We start from the raw sequence: 20,502 nt of genomic DNA on the forward strand, positions 1-20,502 counted from the left end.
AACCCGCACCCAAAAAATTGGGTGGCACCCGAATCCAGTCAACTCAGGTTTTCACCCGTTGGCTCGGGTTCGGTTTCAGGCGGGGCCCACGGGTTCGGGTCTGCCTGTCATCCCTACTGAGCTACTGGATGCTAGTGGTGATTGGATGTGGAGACCATGAATAGATATTTCCCTCAGAATATTATTGATAATATGTTGACTATGAGCCATCCTAGTGCTGAAAATGGGGGAGATATTTGCATATGGAAGGGCACAAATACAAGCATGTTCATTATTTCTAGTGCTTACGAGTCCCTTAGATGCTCTATTAATGATTAAAGCTCTAAGGACTTAACAAAATTTGGAGGCTTGAGGTTCCTGGAAGAATTAGAATCTTTATGTGGATGGCGAAGCATAAATGTTTGATCGCCAATTAGGGATCTTCTCTAAGACATTTGAGCATGACTGATTGTCCTGTTGTCATTATAAAGATGAAACAATCATGCATCTTTTATGAGACTGTGACAATGCTAATATTATATGATGTAACTTGGTGGATGAGGAAAATTGGGAAAATTTCTTTGATAGCGGTTTGCAGGGGTGGATAAGTATCAATATAAATGACATAAAGGATCGTGACTAAAGCAACACTTGGGCTACTAAATGCCACATGTTATGATACTAGAGAGATCAAAGGAATCACAACGAAGACTACATAATGGCTACAAATCGGGTGATTGAAATAAGAAGGAAAAAATTAGTCTACAAAGATAGCACAAGCCTTATGCAGAAGGTCCGCCAAAAGTGAGAAGTCACTATCCTTATTAGTCGATCTCCCCTAAATGTTGATTGGTTGGATCTTAATACCGTTGGAGCAATAAAGACTAACTTGTATGCAGTTTATGGATTAGAGGTATTTCTCATAATATGGGATATGCCTCTGTCATTAAAGCAGAATTTAAAGCTATCCAACTTGGTCTTCTATTGGCTTATGATCGAGGGCATAGGAGGGTCTTCCTTCAAATCGACAACAGGGTGGTGTATCAATCTATCAACAAGAATGCTTATATCATCAAGCTAAGCAAGACCTTCCTCAATAACGTTATGTTGGTGCTCATCATAGATTTGGAGATTCAGTTCATCATATTTTCCAAGAAGCTAATAGGAGTGTTGATGCTTTAATTAATCTTAGTCTCCAGAATAATCTAGGAAAAATGATGTATGATAGTTATCTTTTTTAGGTTTTCTAACATATACTTCTGATTTGTTTTGGGAGGCATTATCCCGTGTTTTTCATGTGTAGTCTTCTTGTTTTTTTTTTTGGATTTTTAGCCCCCCTTATATCATTTGTTTGTATCAGCAACACACAAACATTTTTAATAACATAACTTAAATTTTATGGAGCTTTCGTTAAATACAAGTATGTATGCTCTAACACTAATAAAGAAATTAACCCGTCACTAAGGCACCATACAAAAATGCATATGATATGATGATAAAAAAAAGAATAAAACCCCATCACTTAGACAACACCGTATTACATACATTTATGCATCATCATGTGTGTGATTAAAATCATAAAATTCCTTTTATCCATTATTTCATATTTTATTACAATTTTATTGGTATAAACTCAAGAATTAAATAAAAATTAAGATTGAGTAAAATCGTATATAGATAAATTTTTCATTAATTAGTTATACTAATATTTATATTTATAAATACATATTCTATACCACAATCAACACAATATATAGGAAAATCTTATAGAAAAGTATATATCCTACCTTCCAATTAACATAATATATACAAAAGTATTTATCTCTTTTTACAAAATTACTTGTGCATATAAATTTCCTCTTTTACAAAATCAATCAGTGTATAGAAATTTTCCTTGTTTTTTGGGTGAATCTAATTCTCTCATTGCTGAACTCTCGGGTGCTATACAAGCAATTGAGTTCACCCATGAGAAGAATTGGAAGAATGTTTGGCTGGAATCGGATTCGAAGGCGGTGGTGCTTGCTTTTAAACCCCTGTTTCGTGTCCCTTGGGCGATTAGATCTAGATGGTTGAATTGTATCTACTTAGTTTCTCACTGGAATTTTATCGTTTCTCACATATATAGAGAAGGGAACAGCTGTGTTGATACCCTCGCTAACATAGGCTTAGATTTAACTGGTACTACTTACTACTCTTCTCTCCCTCTTGCTGTAAGGGTTGATTTTGTAAAGAATGGGCTTGGTTTGCCTTTCTTTAAGTTTACTTCTGGTTGAGAGGGTATTGGTATAGTCCCCCCTGTCTTTTTGTACCATTTTTCCTTTTGATATATATATATCAGCCTTATTTAAAAAAAAATCAAATATTGCTTAGAAATTTCTCTTATTTATTATAATAAAAACTAATTTTTTAATATTCTTTTCATAAAGCATCCAAATAAAATATCAACATTTTAATTATGAATTGTATGAAGAAGAGTCCTTACTTTAGTCGCGTTTCTTTCTAGCAGTACTCCTAATTTCCACATGTGAATGACTCACCCAAAATAAATAAAGAAAGTGTGAATCTTTTCTTCTTATGTGTAGACGTGTGTATCACTTTTTGACATCAAAATAGAGAATTTAAACCAAATAGGAATGTTTTTTTAATCAAATAAAGGGACGCAAAATCATTTTACATAGATGTTGATAAGGCTGGCTGTCCACACACAAGAAGATCTATCTCTGGGTATTGCATGTATCTTGGTGACAATTTGTTGTCTTGGGCCGCAAAACATCAACATACCTTGTCTCGACCCAGTGCAGAGGCAACTTCACAATCATCTTCTTCTTGAGAAGCTTTCAATTTAAACATTTACTTGTATGATAAAGTTGATACTTCACAATCATCTTATTCTTGAGAAGCTTTCAATCAAACTTATTCTTATTCGTTGAATGAAGACTCTCTGAAGATTCTACTAGAGGTTGATTAATCAAGATTTCTTTTTTATGTCAATTTTTCAACGATATTATTTGTTAAGACTTCTCTCTCATTAATCCATTTGAAGATTCCACTGGATGAAACTTCCTCTTCTTCTTTGTACGCTCCGTTGGTTGTTGAATATTTTGAGTTGATTTTTATTTCAAAGGAAACTACTAAAGTTGATTTTTCTTCTTCTTATTCAAAAGAGTTCTTTGATAAAATTGCTAAAATTAATCTAAGTTTGATCTCATCCCCCCATCTTTCAACAGTTGTATCAACTTTTATAGTTTCTCATTGATATCTTTCTTCTTGGATTTATCTTGAAAATTATAAACATTTTCATCTCTCGATTTAAGGATTGGTTAAGGTTTCTGATTTCAAATTTTAACTCTTAGATATTTTTGTTAGCGATGAAAGTTATAACATGGTTTACAGAATATCTAAAGACCGAACACCATACGTGAAAGCAACATTCACATTCATCTAGTGTTTCAACATCTTCACCTCGTGCGTTTCATTCTCTCTTGTTTGATACTTGGAGATACTCCGTAGATCATTTCAAGAGTGTCTCACATTTCCTTAGCAAATTTACAATTTAAAATATAAAGAAATTAATTTTAACTTAAAAACATGATTAAAAGGTTTTTTTGCTTTAAAATCAACTTCAAACTTTCTCTTATCTTCTGTTGTCCAAAGGAAATCAGATTTATCTACCGATTCATCATTAACATTGTGAGTAGGGATAAACAGACAATTGATTATTGTTTTCCTGTAATTCAAGATTAATAATTTAAATAAGATTTTAATTTTAGCTTTCTACAACTAAAACCCATCACAATTAAACGATGAAGGTGTGTTTAAGAAAGTCCTCTTGTTAAAAGAAGTGTTAGAAGTCATATTCCCCCTGAGACGATTAGTCTTTAAATAAGAGTTAGACTATGATGCCGCTTGTTGGATATGTGACCCTATACAAAAGAGGGCGAGTTGTGAAGATTTAAAAAACTTTGGCTGAAAACAAATTCATTTTGAAAATCAGAGTTTGAAAATATTTTATAAAACCAATGAATAAATAGGCAGTAGAAAACTAAAGGAAAGAGAATTACTGAAAATAAAATAGATAAGAGGAAGAGAAAAATAGTAGAGAATTATAAATGTTCGACCTTAGAATGACCTACTCATGTCCCCAAGAATTATTCTTGAGAGTGTCCACTAAACTTGTGAGCTTTTAGAAGGATGTGCCCACAAACCTCTTTATACAAAGAAAATTTCTAACCAAACAATGAACACAACTTATAACATTTAGTAATGGTCGAGGAAGGAACAAGGGTATCCTTGACATCAAACAAATCTTTCTTAGCTTTAGCCAGAGACTCCTATGCCTTAGTCATAATTGTCTAGAATATTTCAGCAGAGGATGAAAGTGATCCCATAATCTCAGGTTTCCACATTGTTGCATAATGACAAACCTTTTGGGCAACTATTTCGGGTCGGCCTTAGGCTCAAAGACGGAGATACCCAATTACGAGAAGGCCCAATACAAAGGCACGAACGTCGAATTTGGTGAAGGTCAAGTAGTCCCGTAGTCAAGAAGCCATCACCAAATCTTTGCTTATAGATGATTGCTTGTCGTCAGATGTAATCGAAGGGCCCCCACATTCCATGTCAAAGGACTTAAGATGATTATGACCAAAGTCTTACCAAGGCTATGGTATTTTATTCATTCTCAACACCAGTCATTCATTCACTGATTTGAAAGTTGCAGTGCTAATAATTTAGATTTACGTTGCTCTGTCGTAACGAAAGCACCTTCTACCGCACTAGAGTCTTACCACATTTCGTCATCAATTATTTATGATTTATGAACAAAACACCAATCAAATTTTATTTTCATCCATTAAAATTAAATTGTAATTTTTTCCTACCGTTTTAGGATGTTTACTCTCCTCCGCTTCAAACAGCATAAGACTATCAATTTCAGTAATTGACTTTATTAAAACAGCAATAGTTTGCAAAGTCCACAATATTTAAATACAATTTTAAAACATTTTTGAATGAATTTAAATTAATTTAAATATACACTCTCGATCAATAAAAAAAAAAAGAAAAAAAGGGATGAATGGTATTTGTTCTCCAATGTTGACGGAAAAAGGTTAGGAGAGCATGCGGTGGAATATTTTATTTGATTCCTCTCATAATGGGGAAGAATAAACAATCAATTCAATTTCAACGCCACCTTGTTTTGCCTCTCAATCCTCCAATTGCTTTGGCTCGCTCAACTTTTGTTCCAATTGATTTGGAAAATTCAAATACAACTTGCACTTCGCAAAAGAGAATAGTTATATTTATTATTTTTTCTCTCCTTTCTTTCTCCCTTTCCCCTCTTTTTATTTCTTTCATGTGATGTTATTATTATACATTTGTTTTCTTAAATTCCTCTATTATTATTATTTTTCGTAAAATAAAGTTACTACTAACACGTGTTTTAAATTAATATTTTTTTATGTATTAAATTACATTTTAAATCTATGAAATCATTTCAATTTTTATTACAAGTAATTTCAAATCATATTATCACATACACAAGCTTCCTTAAATAAAACATGATAATGATTAATGTGTTATATATAATTTGAATTTGAATCTAAATTTTTTTAACTGACCACATCTTTTTTTCTAGATAGGAAATCATAATAATCAATGCAAATTTATATATTAGATTTAAAGTTCAAACCTAAATAAGGATATCCAACTCAGAACTTGCAATTGACCAGAGAAATAGATGATGCATGGACAATATAAATAATTTTACAGTGTAACTATTCACGACCATATATCCTGGCAAATCAGACTATAATTTTGAAATTATTGATATGACATGGCCAAACGATATTTTTCTTTTGGATAACAGTGTAAAACTATTTTACACCGTCATTGCATAATCATTTAACTCTTCAATATATTAGAGAAAAAACCAATAAACAAAAACCCTATATTTTGATTTTTTTATTTATAAATCAGATATCCAGTACACACAACTATATATTAATCACCCGAATTCATGATCTTCAGTTCTCGACGAAAGAGATCTTTACCCTCTCAAACAAGTGCTCAAGACTATTTTGAAATTAAAGTTGTAACCTAGTAATTAATTTGGTCATTTTGACATTAAACTTGTTGCCAAAATTATACTTTAGTCATTAAAGGACAATCAATCATCCGCATAATTAGTTATAATGGGACATTATTTTAATTTCCATTTTCGAATTTGATAAGGAATCTACTTAACGTATGATCTTGGTTAATTATATGCCAGCCAGGAACTTAATTTTCAAATTCTTTACTTACTTTCTTTACACTTCACCCTGTTGTCTCCTTTGGTTTTCTGATAAATTTATTTTTGATGAGGTAATGAATAATCACATCAATGTTCATGGAGAATGAAGATGGTCAATCATGGAGTTCTGCTCCTATCTACCAGTCTCAATGGCTTCAAACAACCATATCAGGTTTCTTTCTTTTATTATTCTTTCTGCTGCATGTTGAATGCTAGTTTTTTTAACAAGTTGTTGGCATTTTTTACTTGACTTTGTGAATAGAAAGTATATAAAAGTAAGGCTAGAACAAAATATAGTCTAAAGTTTGAAGTCAATATAGTCGATTTACAACTGTCCCTACAGAAAAGTTAGTCCATGGTTGATTGCAACTTTGCAAGTAATTAGTGTTATGCTGTACAAGCTTTCCCATATATTTGTTCTAGAAAAAATATATGGGATAAAATTGATTTTGAAAATGTTAATGTCAACCAAACTAACTTATATTTAAGAGTGATGTTTATAAGTTATTCGGTTTGTTTTTGGAAGTGATAACATAGAACTATATTTCAAAAAATAAATCAAATCTCTTGAAATCAAGTTTTGCCCATTAAAGAATTGATTTTAAGAAGCAAAAAATATGAACCAAATTATTGCAATTTTTTCATGATTGTTGTCATCTGAAACACTAGACAAAACATGCCAGAGGTTTAATTAAAGGCAGTGAGGGCATCAACATATTAAGAATTATACATTCATCTTTTAAGTTCTGTAATAAATAGGAATTCTGATTTGATTCCATAAACTACTTACTTTTGATTGAGTTTTAGATTTGGACGAGAAATTGGGAGCCATGAAGACTATTTTAGAAGATGTCAATTCTCCAAACCAAGAACACGTGTACTGCGATTGGAGAGAAGACCTCGTACAGATGCTTGAGGAATTTGGCCGATCATACCGTGTTATAGCCTTAGCTTATAACCAACTAAAGTCTAAAACATCTCATGGTTCCTTTCATTCAGGATCTTTATCATCTTCTGCTACATCAAAAACCATATGTGCTAGCTGCACCAGAAGAGCAACATGTAACTTTGAGAATAAGAAACCCAGAAAGGGTTATAATAGCCATATGAAATCTCTCTTGAAGCATTCAGATGTCAAATCTAATGGCACTAATTTAGATTTTGAGATATTAAAGAAGAAAGATGATGTATTTCCATCTAACCCTTGCAGCCGGAAATTAGAATCAGAATTTGAGTGCCTTGACATTCAACTTGAAGATAGAATGACAGATTTTTCCACCAATGAAAATATTTTAATGAAGATTGAGGATATGGAATTAAAACAGGGAACTGAAGACCCATTAGTAATCCATTCCGAATTTGAAAGTACGTGGCCAGCATTGAAGTATCTGATGACAAAACTTACAGATGATACTCTGCACCAGATAGAAGAGTTGGTCCAAAGAAATGATGAAAAGAGGGAAACCATTAGAAGGCTTCAGTTAGAGGTGGAAACTTTGAAGCACGAGAACAAGGCCCTCCAGATTTCGTCAAGGAACTCCAATGCTGATTCAGAATGCAGCCAATCGCAGATGTCAAGACCAGGAAGAAAATCTGTGAGCAAGCTCTTCAGAGGTTGCTCTCCATGATATCTTGTAGACTTGTCATTCTAACAGTATTGTGCTCCAATTGAGAAACAATCTCTTGTGGATAATTCTGGAAGAATTTGCTATTATATGCTAGTTTGTATAGCAAGCAAGTGAGTACTTTTAGAAATCGCAGCAATGTAGGCACATTAAGTACCCAGAAGAGTATTATTTTACACGTTCGTAATGATTGTTGATGCTTCTCAATTTTCAAATAAAACAGTTACCTTTTGTAAAATTTGCACTTGAGTTTTATTGTGCTTTTGCAGTAGAACAATAACATTATGTATTTGAACTGAGAATAAGTGATCTATTCATTGTTCTTACTGGAACTAATTGATTCCCTGGATATGCACCTTCACAAATGTAACACAAAGTTGCGTGCACCATACAAGCTTCTGGTCAGGCTTTGATGGGGAACAAGTAATGCACATCCAACACAATAAATTCTGACTCCTTTATTTCAGTTACTGTCACCAATAGTCTCCACAAGAACACACACCATCCTTGAAATGATGAAATCGCTTTGAATCTCTGATAATTATTTCTCGATTTACTATTTTGGAAATCAATTTAATTGCAATGTGGCAGTCCCCACAAATTCTAAGATTTTTTATAATATGGATGGCTGATCCAGGAACTGAATTCATGATTCCAAAGGCAACAGCTAGTTTCTCACTGTGAACTCTTAAAACCATTCCTTTCTCTTCCTCATCAACATCATGGAGCACTGATGTTACATTTGGCATATAGCCAAGTTCTTGCAGCTTGACATTTAATTCGTCCAAATACTCATAGATCTTCTCATGTTGTGGGTGCTCCTTATCTCCAACTAAAAATACATGTATCCTACCTTTATCTTCAACTATACTATATCCAGGAGTTTTAAGTATTCCATGATTCTTCATTAAAATTCTCATCCTCTCCACGTCATCCCACCTTCCAGCATCAGCATAAATATTGGAGAGTAGTACATAATATCCACAATTACTTGGATCTAACTCAAAAAGTTTTCTTGCAGCAATCTCCCCTAGTTCAACGTTCTTGTGAATCCTACAAGCCCCAAGAAGAGAACCCCAAACTATAAAATCAGGTCTCACCTTCATTTCCTGGATCAAACCATAAGCTTCTTTAAGATAGCCAGCTCGCCCAAGGAGATCAACAATGCATGAATAATGCTCAATCCCAGGTTCAACATCAAATTCACGTTTCATTTTATTAAACCAACTCCACCCTTCTTTCAACAGGCCAGCATGACTGCAAGCAGCTAAAACAGACACAAAAGTAATGTAATTTGGTTTGACTCCAGACCTTATCATCTCGTAGAAGACTTCCATAGCCTCTTTTCCACGTCCATGCATTCCATAACCAGCAACCATAACACTCCACGATTTAACATTTTTGTTTTTCATGCGATCAAATGCCTTCCTTGCCATCTCAACTCTCCCACATTTGCAGTACATATCAACTATAGAAGTGCCTACAAACACATTATCCTCCAATTCCATCTTGACAACCTATAGTAAAAGAAAACAGATACATCAGCTAGACAAACAATTCTCACCTAAGTCCTGACTAAAGATTCTGTATAAAAATACAATTACAACAAATGACGCCATAATGTTCTATTAAAATAATTTGGTCAATCCATGTCATGAGAATTGAACAAAGTTCTACCTTGGCTGTCAGCTACTATACACAACCCTCACATTTTCTCTAAACTTAGAACTACTACGTAATGCAGCATAGGCAGAGTTATACATAAGCAGATTTATGCACAGACCCAAAAATGCGATAAATAATTAAATCCAAAATTTGTATGATTATCAACTAAAACAATGAAGCTAGCTAGCAATACCTGATCATGTATACATTTCCCTATTTGCAAAGCTCCAGAACTAGCACAAGCTAACAACACCGAAGATAACGTGACAGCATTATATCTTACCTCACCCCTCTTCACCATATCACTAAACACGCTTAAAGCCTCTGCTGACAATCCATCACGTGCATATATAGCAATCAAAGAGTTCCAAGAACAAACATCACTCTCCTCCATCCCATCAAACACTTTCCTAGATCCACCTATCTCCCCACACTTAGCATAAGCATCCATCAACGTATTCCCAACTGGCAAACACCCTTCAAACCCCTTCTTGACCACAAATCCATGAACACATTCAGTCACACTTTTCAAACACACCCGAGCACAAGCCGAAATAACACAACCCAAAAGAACTGAATCCACACTAACAGTAACACCCTCTTCGTAATCACTCTCCTCAACCAACAACATCTCTTTAAACAAACACACCGCTTCACCGGCATACTCGTTTTGAACATACCCAGTAATCATGGAAGTCCAAGAAACAACATTTCTGTTAGGAATTTCGTCAAACAGTTTCCGGGCATCATTCAAACGACTACATTTAGAATACATATCAATGAGAGCAGATGCAACAAATACATCAGAGGCGTATCCAAAGACAAAAGCCTGTTGGTGAGTCTGTTTTCCGGCGCGGAGGTCGGACAATGAGGAACATGATTTGATGGTGCAAGGGAAAGAAGAACGGTTTGGGTGAAGAGAGAGTTTGCGCATTGAAGAGAAGGCGTAGAGAGCTTGTAAAGAGTCGCCGGTTCTAGCGAAATCGGCGATGATTGAGTTCCAACTATAGACGCTAGTTTTGTCGACGTATTTGCCGAACATGCTTCTTAGGTTGGCGTTTTTGGTCCATTCTGTAGTAGTAGTGGTTGCTGTGTGCATGCGTTTATACTTGTTAATTGATAATGATGGTGATGATGATCGTGTTCTTCTCCATACAAATTGAATCATTGTAATTAAGATGTTGTTGTTATAGGTTATTCGTGTTTTCTACCATAGCAATGTATTGTACGCCACCGCAAGCTGCCACGAGCAGTCCGTCCACGGTTGCCGTTGTGCCGCCAGAAATTTTATAACTTGAACAAAATATTCACCAATTTTTTTTTTTTAAAATAATGTCTCAATATATTAAAAAAGATTGAAGTAAAAAAAAATAAAAAAGACACCAGACCAAAACCCAATCAGAAGGTATAAAAGTTTAAAGAAAAGTAAATTTAACATATTTTTTTATAAAGTCGCTTCTCTAACTATAAAGAATAAAGAGTTGAAGATTTCGGGAGATGTTAAAGGTAAGATTTGAGATTACTTTTGGATTGATGGACTCCTCTTCCGTCATACAAACAATCAATTGGTTGCAAGTAAATTTTTAAGGTTTAGGAAAATTTCGATGGCAACATCAAGTCATTATGTCCTTAGCTCTTACATACAAATGGGAATGGGATATTCGAACAAATTGATATAACAATTCTTTTTTAAATGGAGATCTTCATGAACAAGTGTATATGCAATAACCATTAACTTGGTTAACACCAATTCAACACTTGTATGCAAATTGAAGAAGACGGTCTATGGGCTTAAATAGGTACCTAGGACTTGGTATGAAAAGCTTCATCAAGCATTGATACAATTTAGTTTTTCCTCCAACAAATCAAATGTGACCATTCTCTCTTTGTTTATCATCATCAGAAAATAACCTTGTATACATTGATGTATGTAGATGACAGTTTACTCATAAGAACCTCTCCTAAGCTAATTCGTGACCTAATTTCTAAACTTTATCACAAGTTTTCTCTCAAGAAACTTGACAAACCAAAATATTTTCTTGGTATTGAAGTACATAATCAACCAAATGTTGTTATAGTTCTCACTCAAACCAAGTATATAAAAGACTTGTTAGTTAAGGCAAGCATGATTGTTGTCAACGAAGTCAAAACTCCAATGTTTAGCCATTGCTAATTGAGTAAGCATGACAAAGATGTCCTACATGATCCTCCTCTTTACAGAACAATTGTTGAATGAAGACCTATAATATATGACCTTAACAAGATCTGACATAACCACCTTTTGTGTCAATAAGCCATGTTAGTTCATGGCTCAAATATTGGAATCACAGTGCATTTAAATAGATTCTTCGATATCTTAGTGGCACAACACACCATGGTTTGATCCTCACTCCATCTGATCCTTCGCAGAAATTCTCTCTTAGAACATATAATGATTTTCTTTGGGCCAGTGATCCGAATGAAAGAAGATCCACATCAGGATCATGTGTGTATTTGATCATGATTGGAGCTCGAAAAAATAGTCATTGGTCGCTCACTCAAACACTGAAGAAGAATATTATGCATTGGCTCGGACTTCTGAGGAATTAATATGGCTAGAATCTCTTCTAAGTTCTAACCGATCTACATATCAAGTATCTTGCCCCAAAATTTCTCTGCAAAAACATTTTTAAGGTTACCATTTGAATGAAGATAAACTACACCAAACTTTATATAGGTATAGCTAGTAAATTTGAGTGTTAAAATTACATTTAAAATAAAAATTATAAAATTTAACAATAATTCAAAGTCAAAATCAATTTTAACCATCATTATTTGGGAAAATTTCTTTACCCACCTCCCTATGGGGGGTCACCCCCAGCGAAAACCCAAAACTGCCCCTGCTTCGGAAATGAACTTCCGAAGTTATTTTTTTTTTGATTTTTTTTTTGCCTTCGGAAATGCATCTCCGAAAACACCACTTTTTTGGTATTTTCGGAGATGCATCTCCGAAGTCATAAAAAATTCAAAACCGTGAATATTTTCGGAAGTTCATTTCCGAAAATATTTCTGCATATACAAATTTCCCTCCTTCACTATTTCATCATTTTTCTCCAAAACTTCTCAAAACCCTCTCTAAAACCCAATCAATCTCCATCAATTTTTCGCCCTAAAATCAAGTTTCAAACCGTTGATCACGTTAAAGGGAGCATAGAAAGCTACAATTTCAGGTAAACATCTCTCATTTCATCCCCTATTTCACTACATTGATTCAACAAATTTATGCTGAAAACTGATATGGTTCGGAAGTTCATTTGCGAAATATATCACCTAATAAATTTCGGAAATGAACTTCCGAAATATGCCCTGGCAGTTAAAAAAAAAACAGTTTTGGCCAATTTTGCTAATTTTTGCATTTGTTAGGTATGGTGCATCCGGACAACATTGTGCAAGACGATGGAGTATTAAATCCGGAAATTGTCAACGTTAATAACGATCCGGTTATTGACGCTACTCCCATGATCAATGCGGTCGATGTTCGGCAACATTTTACAAATGATCGGAGTTTCGGTAGTCGAGAACAATTGATTGATTGGGTTCGGAAGGAAGCTAACAAACATGGATTTGGAATTGTTATTTTAAGGTCGGACAACGAAAATAGTAGGCGGAAAGCTTTCGTTGTTTTGAATTGTGAACGGGGTGGTAGATATGTACAATCAAACCGGGTGCTAAAACACGAGGACACGGGATCGAGAAAGTGCAGGTGTCCGTTTAAGTTACGTGCCACTCGGAGGGTTGATGATTTGTGGCGGTTAACCGTAATTTGTGGAATGCATAATCATGCCTTGGATGTCAAGTTACACGGGCATCCAATGGCGTGTCGTTTGTCCCGCGAAGAGAGAAATGTGATATCGGACCTAACGATAGTCAAAGTGGCGCCTCGCAACATACTTGCCGATTTGAAGCGTAAGAAACCGGATAGCGTTTCAAATATCAAGCAAGTTTACAATGAACGGCACAATCTCAAGGTTTTGAATATGGGCCCTCGGTCGGAAATGCAACAACTTTTGAAACTTCTAGGCGATAACAATTATGTTTCAAGCTTCCGAACCTCCGAGGACAAAGTTACCGTGCGTGATATTTTTTGGACTCATCCCGAAAGTATCAAATTGTTCAACACATTTCCAACCGTTCTAGTCATGGATTCGACGTACAAGACAAACAAGTATAGGCTTCCTCTTCTAGAGATCGTCGGTGTGACCTCGACGGACAAGACTTATTCGGTGGGGTTTGCTTTTTTGGAGTGTGAAAAAGAAGAAAACTTTACGTGGGCCTTGGGAATTTGCAAGTCTTTGTTAGTTGATCAAGAGGTTATGCCAAACGTCATTGTCACCGATCGAGACAATGCTTTGATGAATGCGGTCGATACCGTCTTCCCGACATCGACCGCGTTACTTTGCCGGTATCACATAACTTGCAACGTGAGAAGCAAGTTGAAACCCGCGGTTGGGACAAAAGATAGGCCGGATGAAAACGGTAAAGTTGTCAAAACCGGTGTTGTGGTTGAAAGGATAATGTCGGCATGGAAGGAAATTTTGGATGCACACTCCGAAGAGGTGTATACCGAGAAATTGGTACACTTTAGGTCTTTGTGTGGTTCCATTAGGACATTTTGTCATTACGTCGAATCCACCATTCTTGACAAAGTTAGAGAAAAAGTCATGTGCGCTTGGACAAATCGAGTTAGACATCTTGGTTGCACCACGACTAACCGTGTTGAATCCGCACATGCGGTCTTCAAGAGGTGGTTGGGTGATAGCAAGGGAGATTTGTGTCGGGGATGGGACACCGTGAACCAAATGCTTGAAAATCAACACAATGAAATTCAAACATCGTTCGGTCGGAGCAAGACGGTTATGGAACACCGGTATAAGGGCCAAATTCTATTCTCCCAATTGATTTACAACATATCTCGAACGGGTTTGAATTTTTTGTTTCATGAAGCTAAGCGGTCGGAGACCACGGGGCCCGATAGTTCATTATGTGGGTGCACCATTAGAAAGACATACGGCCTTCCATGTGCTTGTATACTTGCAAAAAAGAAGAAAATGAATTCCCCAATACGCATGGATGAGGTAGCCGACCATTGGAAGAAGCTTCGTTTTGATGATTTTGACCCGCCGAAAGAAAATGACTCCAAAATCACCATCTCCGACGAGTTGGAAGTGATAATGGAGATGTTTGCTAAAGCGGACGACACAACAAAAATGCACATAAAAGAACAATTGCGAAAGATCGCATTTCCGGAGACCACCGATTTGAAACCGCCATCTCAACTGGTTAAAACGAAAGGTGCACCGAAAAAGTCCAAAATTACACAAGATGACACGTCAACAAAACGATCTCCTTCCTACTTTGAACATGTTGATGCATCGTTCCCAGAAATTCATAAGACACCGAAGTCTAAGTGTAGTGGTAACAAAGGAGCCCGTATTTCGAAGCCACCTCGTACACCGCCGATCAAAAAATCAACAATTGTCTACATTGATGAGATGCCACTTTTTATGCACAAATATATCGATAACATCGTTGATGTTGGAGGCGACGACAATTGTGGATATCGGGCCGTTGCGGGTTTGCTCGGTAAAGGGGAAAATAATCACACTTTAGTCCGACGGGAACTCATTGCGGAGTTGACTTCGTATCGGGATATCTACGGTCGACTATATGAAAATCAAGAAAAGTTTGCAAAAATTCATGATGCACTTGTTCCATCACTTACCGGTATCGCTCCGGTTTCGAAGTGGATGTCATTCCCCGATATGGGTCATCTAATGGCAAGTGCGTATGATATGGTGTGTATCGATTTGACGAGGTTTGGACTAAGTGAGACTTTCTTTCCACTTCATAGTCGACCGCCGTTGGACGTGTCGGGCCGCATCATATGCATCGGGTATCTACGATCGCGGCACTTCGTTCAAGTGTTTTTGAAACCGGGTTGTCCTATACCGGCTACTTCTTGTCAATGGACGGCACATCGTTCCAATGAGGCGGAGACTTGGCCGGATCCGTTCGTTTCGAGGATGGAGGAGTTTGAAGAAATGATGAGCAAAGAGCGCGAGCAAAATAGAGAGCGGTCGAAGAACGTGCCTATTTTGGACTTAGGATCCACCGATTGGTTCGGTGAATTTTAGTTCGTTCCGGATCGTTTTTGTTTGTAACGATCATTTTTTGTATGTATTGTTGTTTATCATGTAAAATCGGACCGATTCAATACATATATAATATAAGTATGTTTTATGTTGTCATTGCCTATTTTGTATGCTTTTGGTAATGTTTTAAAACAGAATGCAATGCACAAAATGCAAAATTCACCTCTGTTTCTGCATAATTCGGAAATGAACTTCCGAAATATACATGTCTGGAGCCTATTTTCGGAAGTTCATTTCCGAAATGTCCCCTGAGGCAGGATAAGGTTTGTTGGGCCATCAATGCTCCAATAAGTCTATAAATACTACACACTCTTCTTCATCCTCTTCACACCACAAAACACAAATGACACAAACCTACCCCCACCTAGCATTCGTCTACTTTGAAACCGGCTACCCGATGCCGTTTCAATTTCGCTTCTCGCGCGACACGCCGTTTGCGGAATTGATACCGTCGCTCAACACGCTTTTGCGCTATCCCGAGAATCGAAAGGTTGTCAAGCTCGAGTACCGCTCGCCATCGCTTAACGACGAGGGAAGCATTAAGTTCACACCTTTTGAGATCAAGAACAACGAAGATTTAGCGGTTATGTGGACAACGTTCGACCGATTTTCTTCGAAAGGCCCGATCGAGTTGGACGCCAAACTTCAAAGATCGGCGGACAACGTTATCAAAATGTTGACTCATCCCCACCTACCCGTGTTCAACAATATGTAACTTTAATTTTCAGTAATATTATCGTTGTAATCTTCACCCGATTAAATAAAGCGAATCGTTGTTGTTTTTCATTTTTCTTCTGTCCAGACATAAATTCGGAGGTTCATTTCCGAATTCCATCATGGGGGTGCGTTCGGAGATGAACTTCCGAAACACCACATTTTCTGATAATGTAACTTTATTTCGGAGATGCATCTCCGAAACCAATATTTTATATTAAAAAAAACACGTTTTCGGAAGTTCATTTCCGAAAACACCTTTTTTCCAAAAAAAATACCGTTTCGGAAATGAACTTCCGAAACAAGAGATAATGTTGTAAATTCACCAGGGGTGAGCAAGAAGGTTAGGAGGTGGGTGAAGAAATTTTTTGCTTGATGAAAAAAATAACATAAAGTTAGCTTACAGCAAGATAAATTTATAAGTAAAAAATAATATAGTTCTTTAGTTGATATTAAATAATTTAGCTGATTAAATTTAAAATGTTTGGTATAATTTCTAGTTAAAATAATTTATAAATATAAAATAATATAAAATTATGTTTAATATTTATTTATTTATTTTAAATTAAGATAATGAAAATATAATTTAGAGAGAAAATAATAAAGTACAAATTATTTGAATGAATTTAAATAAAAATAATAATACAATTATAAAAATAAATTATAAATTCTTACAAAATAATCATTATTGAATAAAAAATAATCATATGAACTTGTAAGTTAGTATCTCAGTCACTTAATATAATATATTTAAAAAAAATATTACTCTCTTTAAATTTATAAATTTTTTACTGCATGAATTATTATTTTTATTAATATATACATCCTTATTTATTTAAATCACTTTTTGAAATTAATTAAATACTATTATAAAAATATAAATTAACTCTCTTTCTTAAAGGACAAACTTGTATAAAAAAACGTTATCAATTATCAAGCTTTTAATTTTATTTTATTTTCCGAATTTTTTCATATAGGAGTTCTATATTTAAGGTGGTAGTATAAACTAGAAACTTAACTTATTGTATTTCAAACAAACTATAAGCCATATATAGATTTATAAGGTATCACCATAAACCCCCTTATGCATTCCAAATAGACCCAAAATATGGAACAAAAGTCTTTAAACTTGGAATTACAAATACAAGCCAAAATTGCAGAACTCACATTGATTAATGATCTAATCTATCATATCATAAATAATTAAGCAAATCAACGGTAATTTACCGAACATAAATTAATAGTAGAAAGAAAGAACATCAACATAAAGTGAAGGCAAATGGCAACCTCAGCCTTCTTAAGACAAATACAACCAAAATGCTTATGCTATACTTAGAAAGAAACTAGAGAACATAACACCAACAATGAATGCAGCAACACAATATTCCAATCTAGTTGAACTAGAAGACTTGTTGTCATGAAAGTCTCCTGAACTTGGTGTTGGTGCAGATGCCTCAGACTCAAAAGGAGCTTCAAAGGAACTCATTGGAGTAGGAAAAAATGAGGAAATATCTGGAGTAGGTAAAACACCTGGAGAAGCTGAAATTGTTGGCTCAGGATTAGTAGTAGTAGTTGAATTCACAAAATGTGAATTTTCAAGGAATATAATTACCACAAAAGCCAAAGCAAGTGATTTTATGATAGTAGTAGTAGCCATGAATAAGAAGTGTCTCTAAAACAGAAGGGTTTGAAATAAGAAAATACTATAGGAGTCTAGGGATAAATGTTTGTTATATAGTAGGGAAATAAATAATAGATGTAGTAAATATATGAGTGTGATTTTTGTGACAGTTTATTTTTGGTATATATTTTGTGATAGCTTCACGGGATAAGCAAGAGATGTACTATATACATTCTTTTTTCATTCATACTATTTATTAAATGTTTTTTGGTTCTTTCTGTTGGTATGTCGGTAAGTTTACAAGAGATTCCATTTTGCTAAGGGAATTGTTTTGTTTAAAAAATCTATGCAAGTGTTGTCATATGCTATATGGATATGTTTTTTTGGCACTTCCCACAATGAGCGTCTTAAGAAGGTTCATGTTTTATAGTACTCCATCCTTCTCAAAATGTGTGTCACTTTGAAACATTTCATACAATTAAATAAAGAAAAATTATGAGAAGGAAAATATGGTTTGTTTGATAAAATTATCGTCCATTAACCTTAGAGATTCATAAATTTGTTCAAAAGTTAACACTTTGATAAATGTCAGGTCTAGTATTACATAAGTATATTAGAGATCCGATAATTTGTTTGTATAATGTTGCATTTAAAATCTCATCATTTATCTCTCTTTTCTACTTTGCTCGTGTCTCTAATGATGTGATTGATGCATTACAGTTGTTCATCTTAAACATTTTTAAGATATATTGAGCATACTTTTTTGGGTGCAAGATCACTCTTTCACTTGTGTCTTTAAACTCTATTTTTAAGAAATATGACAAATTCCCTAGGTCGGATATTTCAAATTCCTGCATTAGTTTTGACTTGGCTCTTTGTATCTCTGCTTCATTTGCATATGTGATCAACAAATCATCCACATATAGACATAAAATAATTCTATGGACCATGTTTGCATTATTGATATATACTTCATCTTTTGAAACATACTTTCTGAAACCTACTTCGTTCGGGAAGTTAACTATTCTTTTATTCCAAGCCCTTGGGGCTTGTTTCAAGCCATATAGAGTCTTCCTCAATCTGTACACCTTCTACTCTTACCTTTTGATTTTGAATCCTAATGGTTGACTAACATAGACATCTTCTTCCACTGATTCATTTATAAATGCTGACTTTACATCTAATTGATGTATCTTCCATCCTTTGTATGATGCATTCGACACAACAATCATGATTATTTCCAACCTTGCAACAAGTATATAGACTTCCTTGAAGTAGATACCAAGATTTTGTAGAAAACATCTTGCCACTAGTCTTGTCTTATACTTGAAAATTTCACCACTTGGCCTCGATTTCATCTTGAACACTCACTTCACATCAATTGGTTTCTTGCTAGATCTTTTGACAAGTTCCCAGGTCTTATTTTTCTCAATTGCCCTGAGTTATTCTTTCATGGCTGCCAACTAATTCGAATCAGTCATGGTTTGATCCAAATTAATTGGTTCTAATTCAGCCATCATCATCGCTTCTTCTATGAGATCACCATCTGCCTCAATTGTTTGATATGGAAATCTCTCATATCTAGCTAGCCTTGTCGACTTAGTTCTTGTTATAGTCGATCTTCTAATATTCTACCTGAGTGTTTCTTCATTTTGAGTGATTATGTCTTCATTTTGCTGGTCTACTTCAAGCACAGTTGGGATTGTCTCCTGCATATGTTGAAGTGACTCCTCTCCGCCTAATTCCACCTTTTGCTTTCGTCAACCAGAACATTCTTACTGATCACTAGTTTATCATTATTTAGGCAATACAATTTGTATGCACCAGTCAAATGACAATCTATGAGCATCAGGGTATGACTTAAATCATCTAGCTTCTTCCTCAATTGCTCTTGTATCTTCCTGAAATACATTGATCAAAATACTCTAAGATGTTTAACATGGCTTATGCCTTATCCAAGCCTCATAAGGTGTCATGTCGACTATCTTCTTGGTTGGACATCTATTAAGTGTGTACATTGCGGTCGAAGGTACATAGAATACATTAGTGATATTGGCATTCCGACCATCCTTTCTAACCATATATATGTTTCCTTTTCCACCTGATGTGATGTTCCTGCCATATGCAAACTTGACCACTTTCTTAAAAGATTCATCTAACTTGGTGAACCAATTTTTATTACTAATCATGTGGTTACTGAACCTAAGTGCAGGTATCACATGTTGGTTTGTTCATTCCTCGACTTAGTGTTGGCCATGAGTAACACATCATCAAAGTCACTTTCTCCAGCATGTGCATATTGCACTTCTTCATTATCTTTTGCTCTTGATTCATTCTTTCTTTGACAGTCTCGAGCATAATGACAAAATCCTTGACAATTGTAGCACTGCACCTCCTTCATGTAAACTTTCTTAC

The 20,502-nt window shown here is 35.1% G+C and overlaps 2 protein-coding genes across 2 annotated transcripts; one reads left to right on the forward strand and one right to left on the reverse strand.

The window, feature by feature from the left end:
- Positions 1-6,260: 6,260 nt before the first annotated feature.
- Positions 6,261-7,899, forward strand: LOC131609829 (uncharacterized). Its single transcript, XM_058881637.1, has 2 exons — positions 6,261-6,443; positions 7,079-7,899. The coding sequence occupies exons 1-2, from the start codon at positions 6,362-6,364 to the stop codon at positions 7,897-7,899; spliced, it is 903 nt and encodes a 300-aa protein (XP_058737620.1). The 5' UTR covers positions 6,261-6,361.
- Positions 7,900-8,224: 325 nt separating this feature from the next.
- Positions 8,225-11,038, reverse strand: LOC131609827 (pentatricopeptide repeat-containing protein At3g26782, mitochondrial). The gene is made up of 2 exons (XM_058881636.1): positions 9,755-11,038; positions 8,225-9,413 (listed from the first exon to the last, which is right to left on the reverse strand). Exons 1-2 carry the CDS (start codon positions 10,727-10,729, stop codon positions 8,370-8,372), a joined length of 2,019 nt encoding a protein of 672 aa, XP_058737619.1. The 5' UTR covers positions 10,730-11,038; the 3' UTR covers positions 8,225-8,369.
- Between the last annotated feature and the right edge of the window lie 9,464 nt (positions 11,039-20,502).

The sequence above is a fragment of the Vicia villosa genome, linkage group LG6 (genome assembly GCF_029867415.1).
Source record: "Vicia villosa cultivar HV-30 ecotype Madison, WI linkage group LG6, Vvil1.0, whole genome shotgun sequence".
NCBI lineage: Eukaryota > Viridiplantae > Streptophyta > Magnoliopsida > Fabales > Fabaceae > Vicia > Vicia villosa.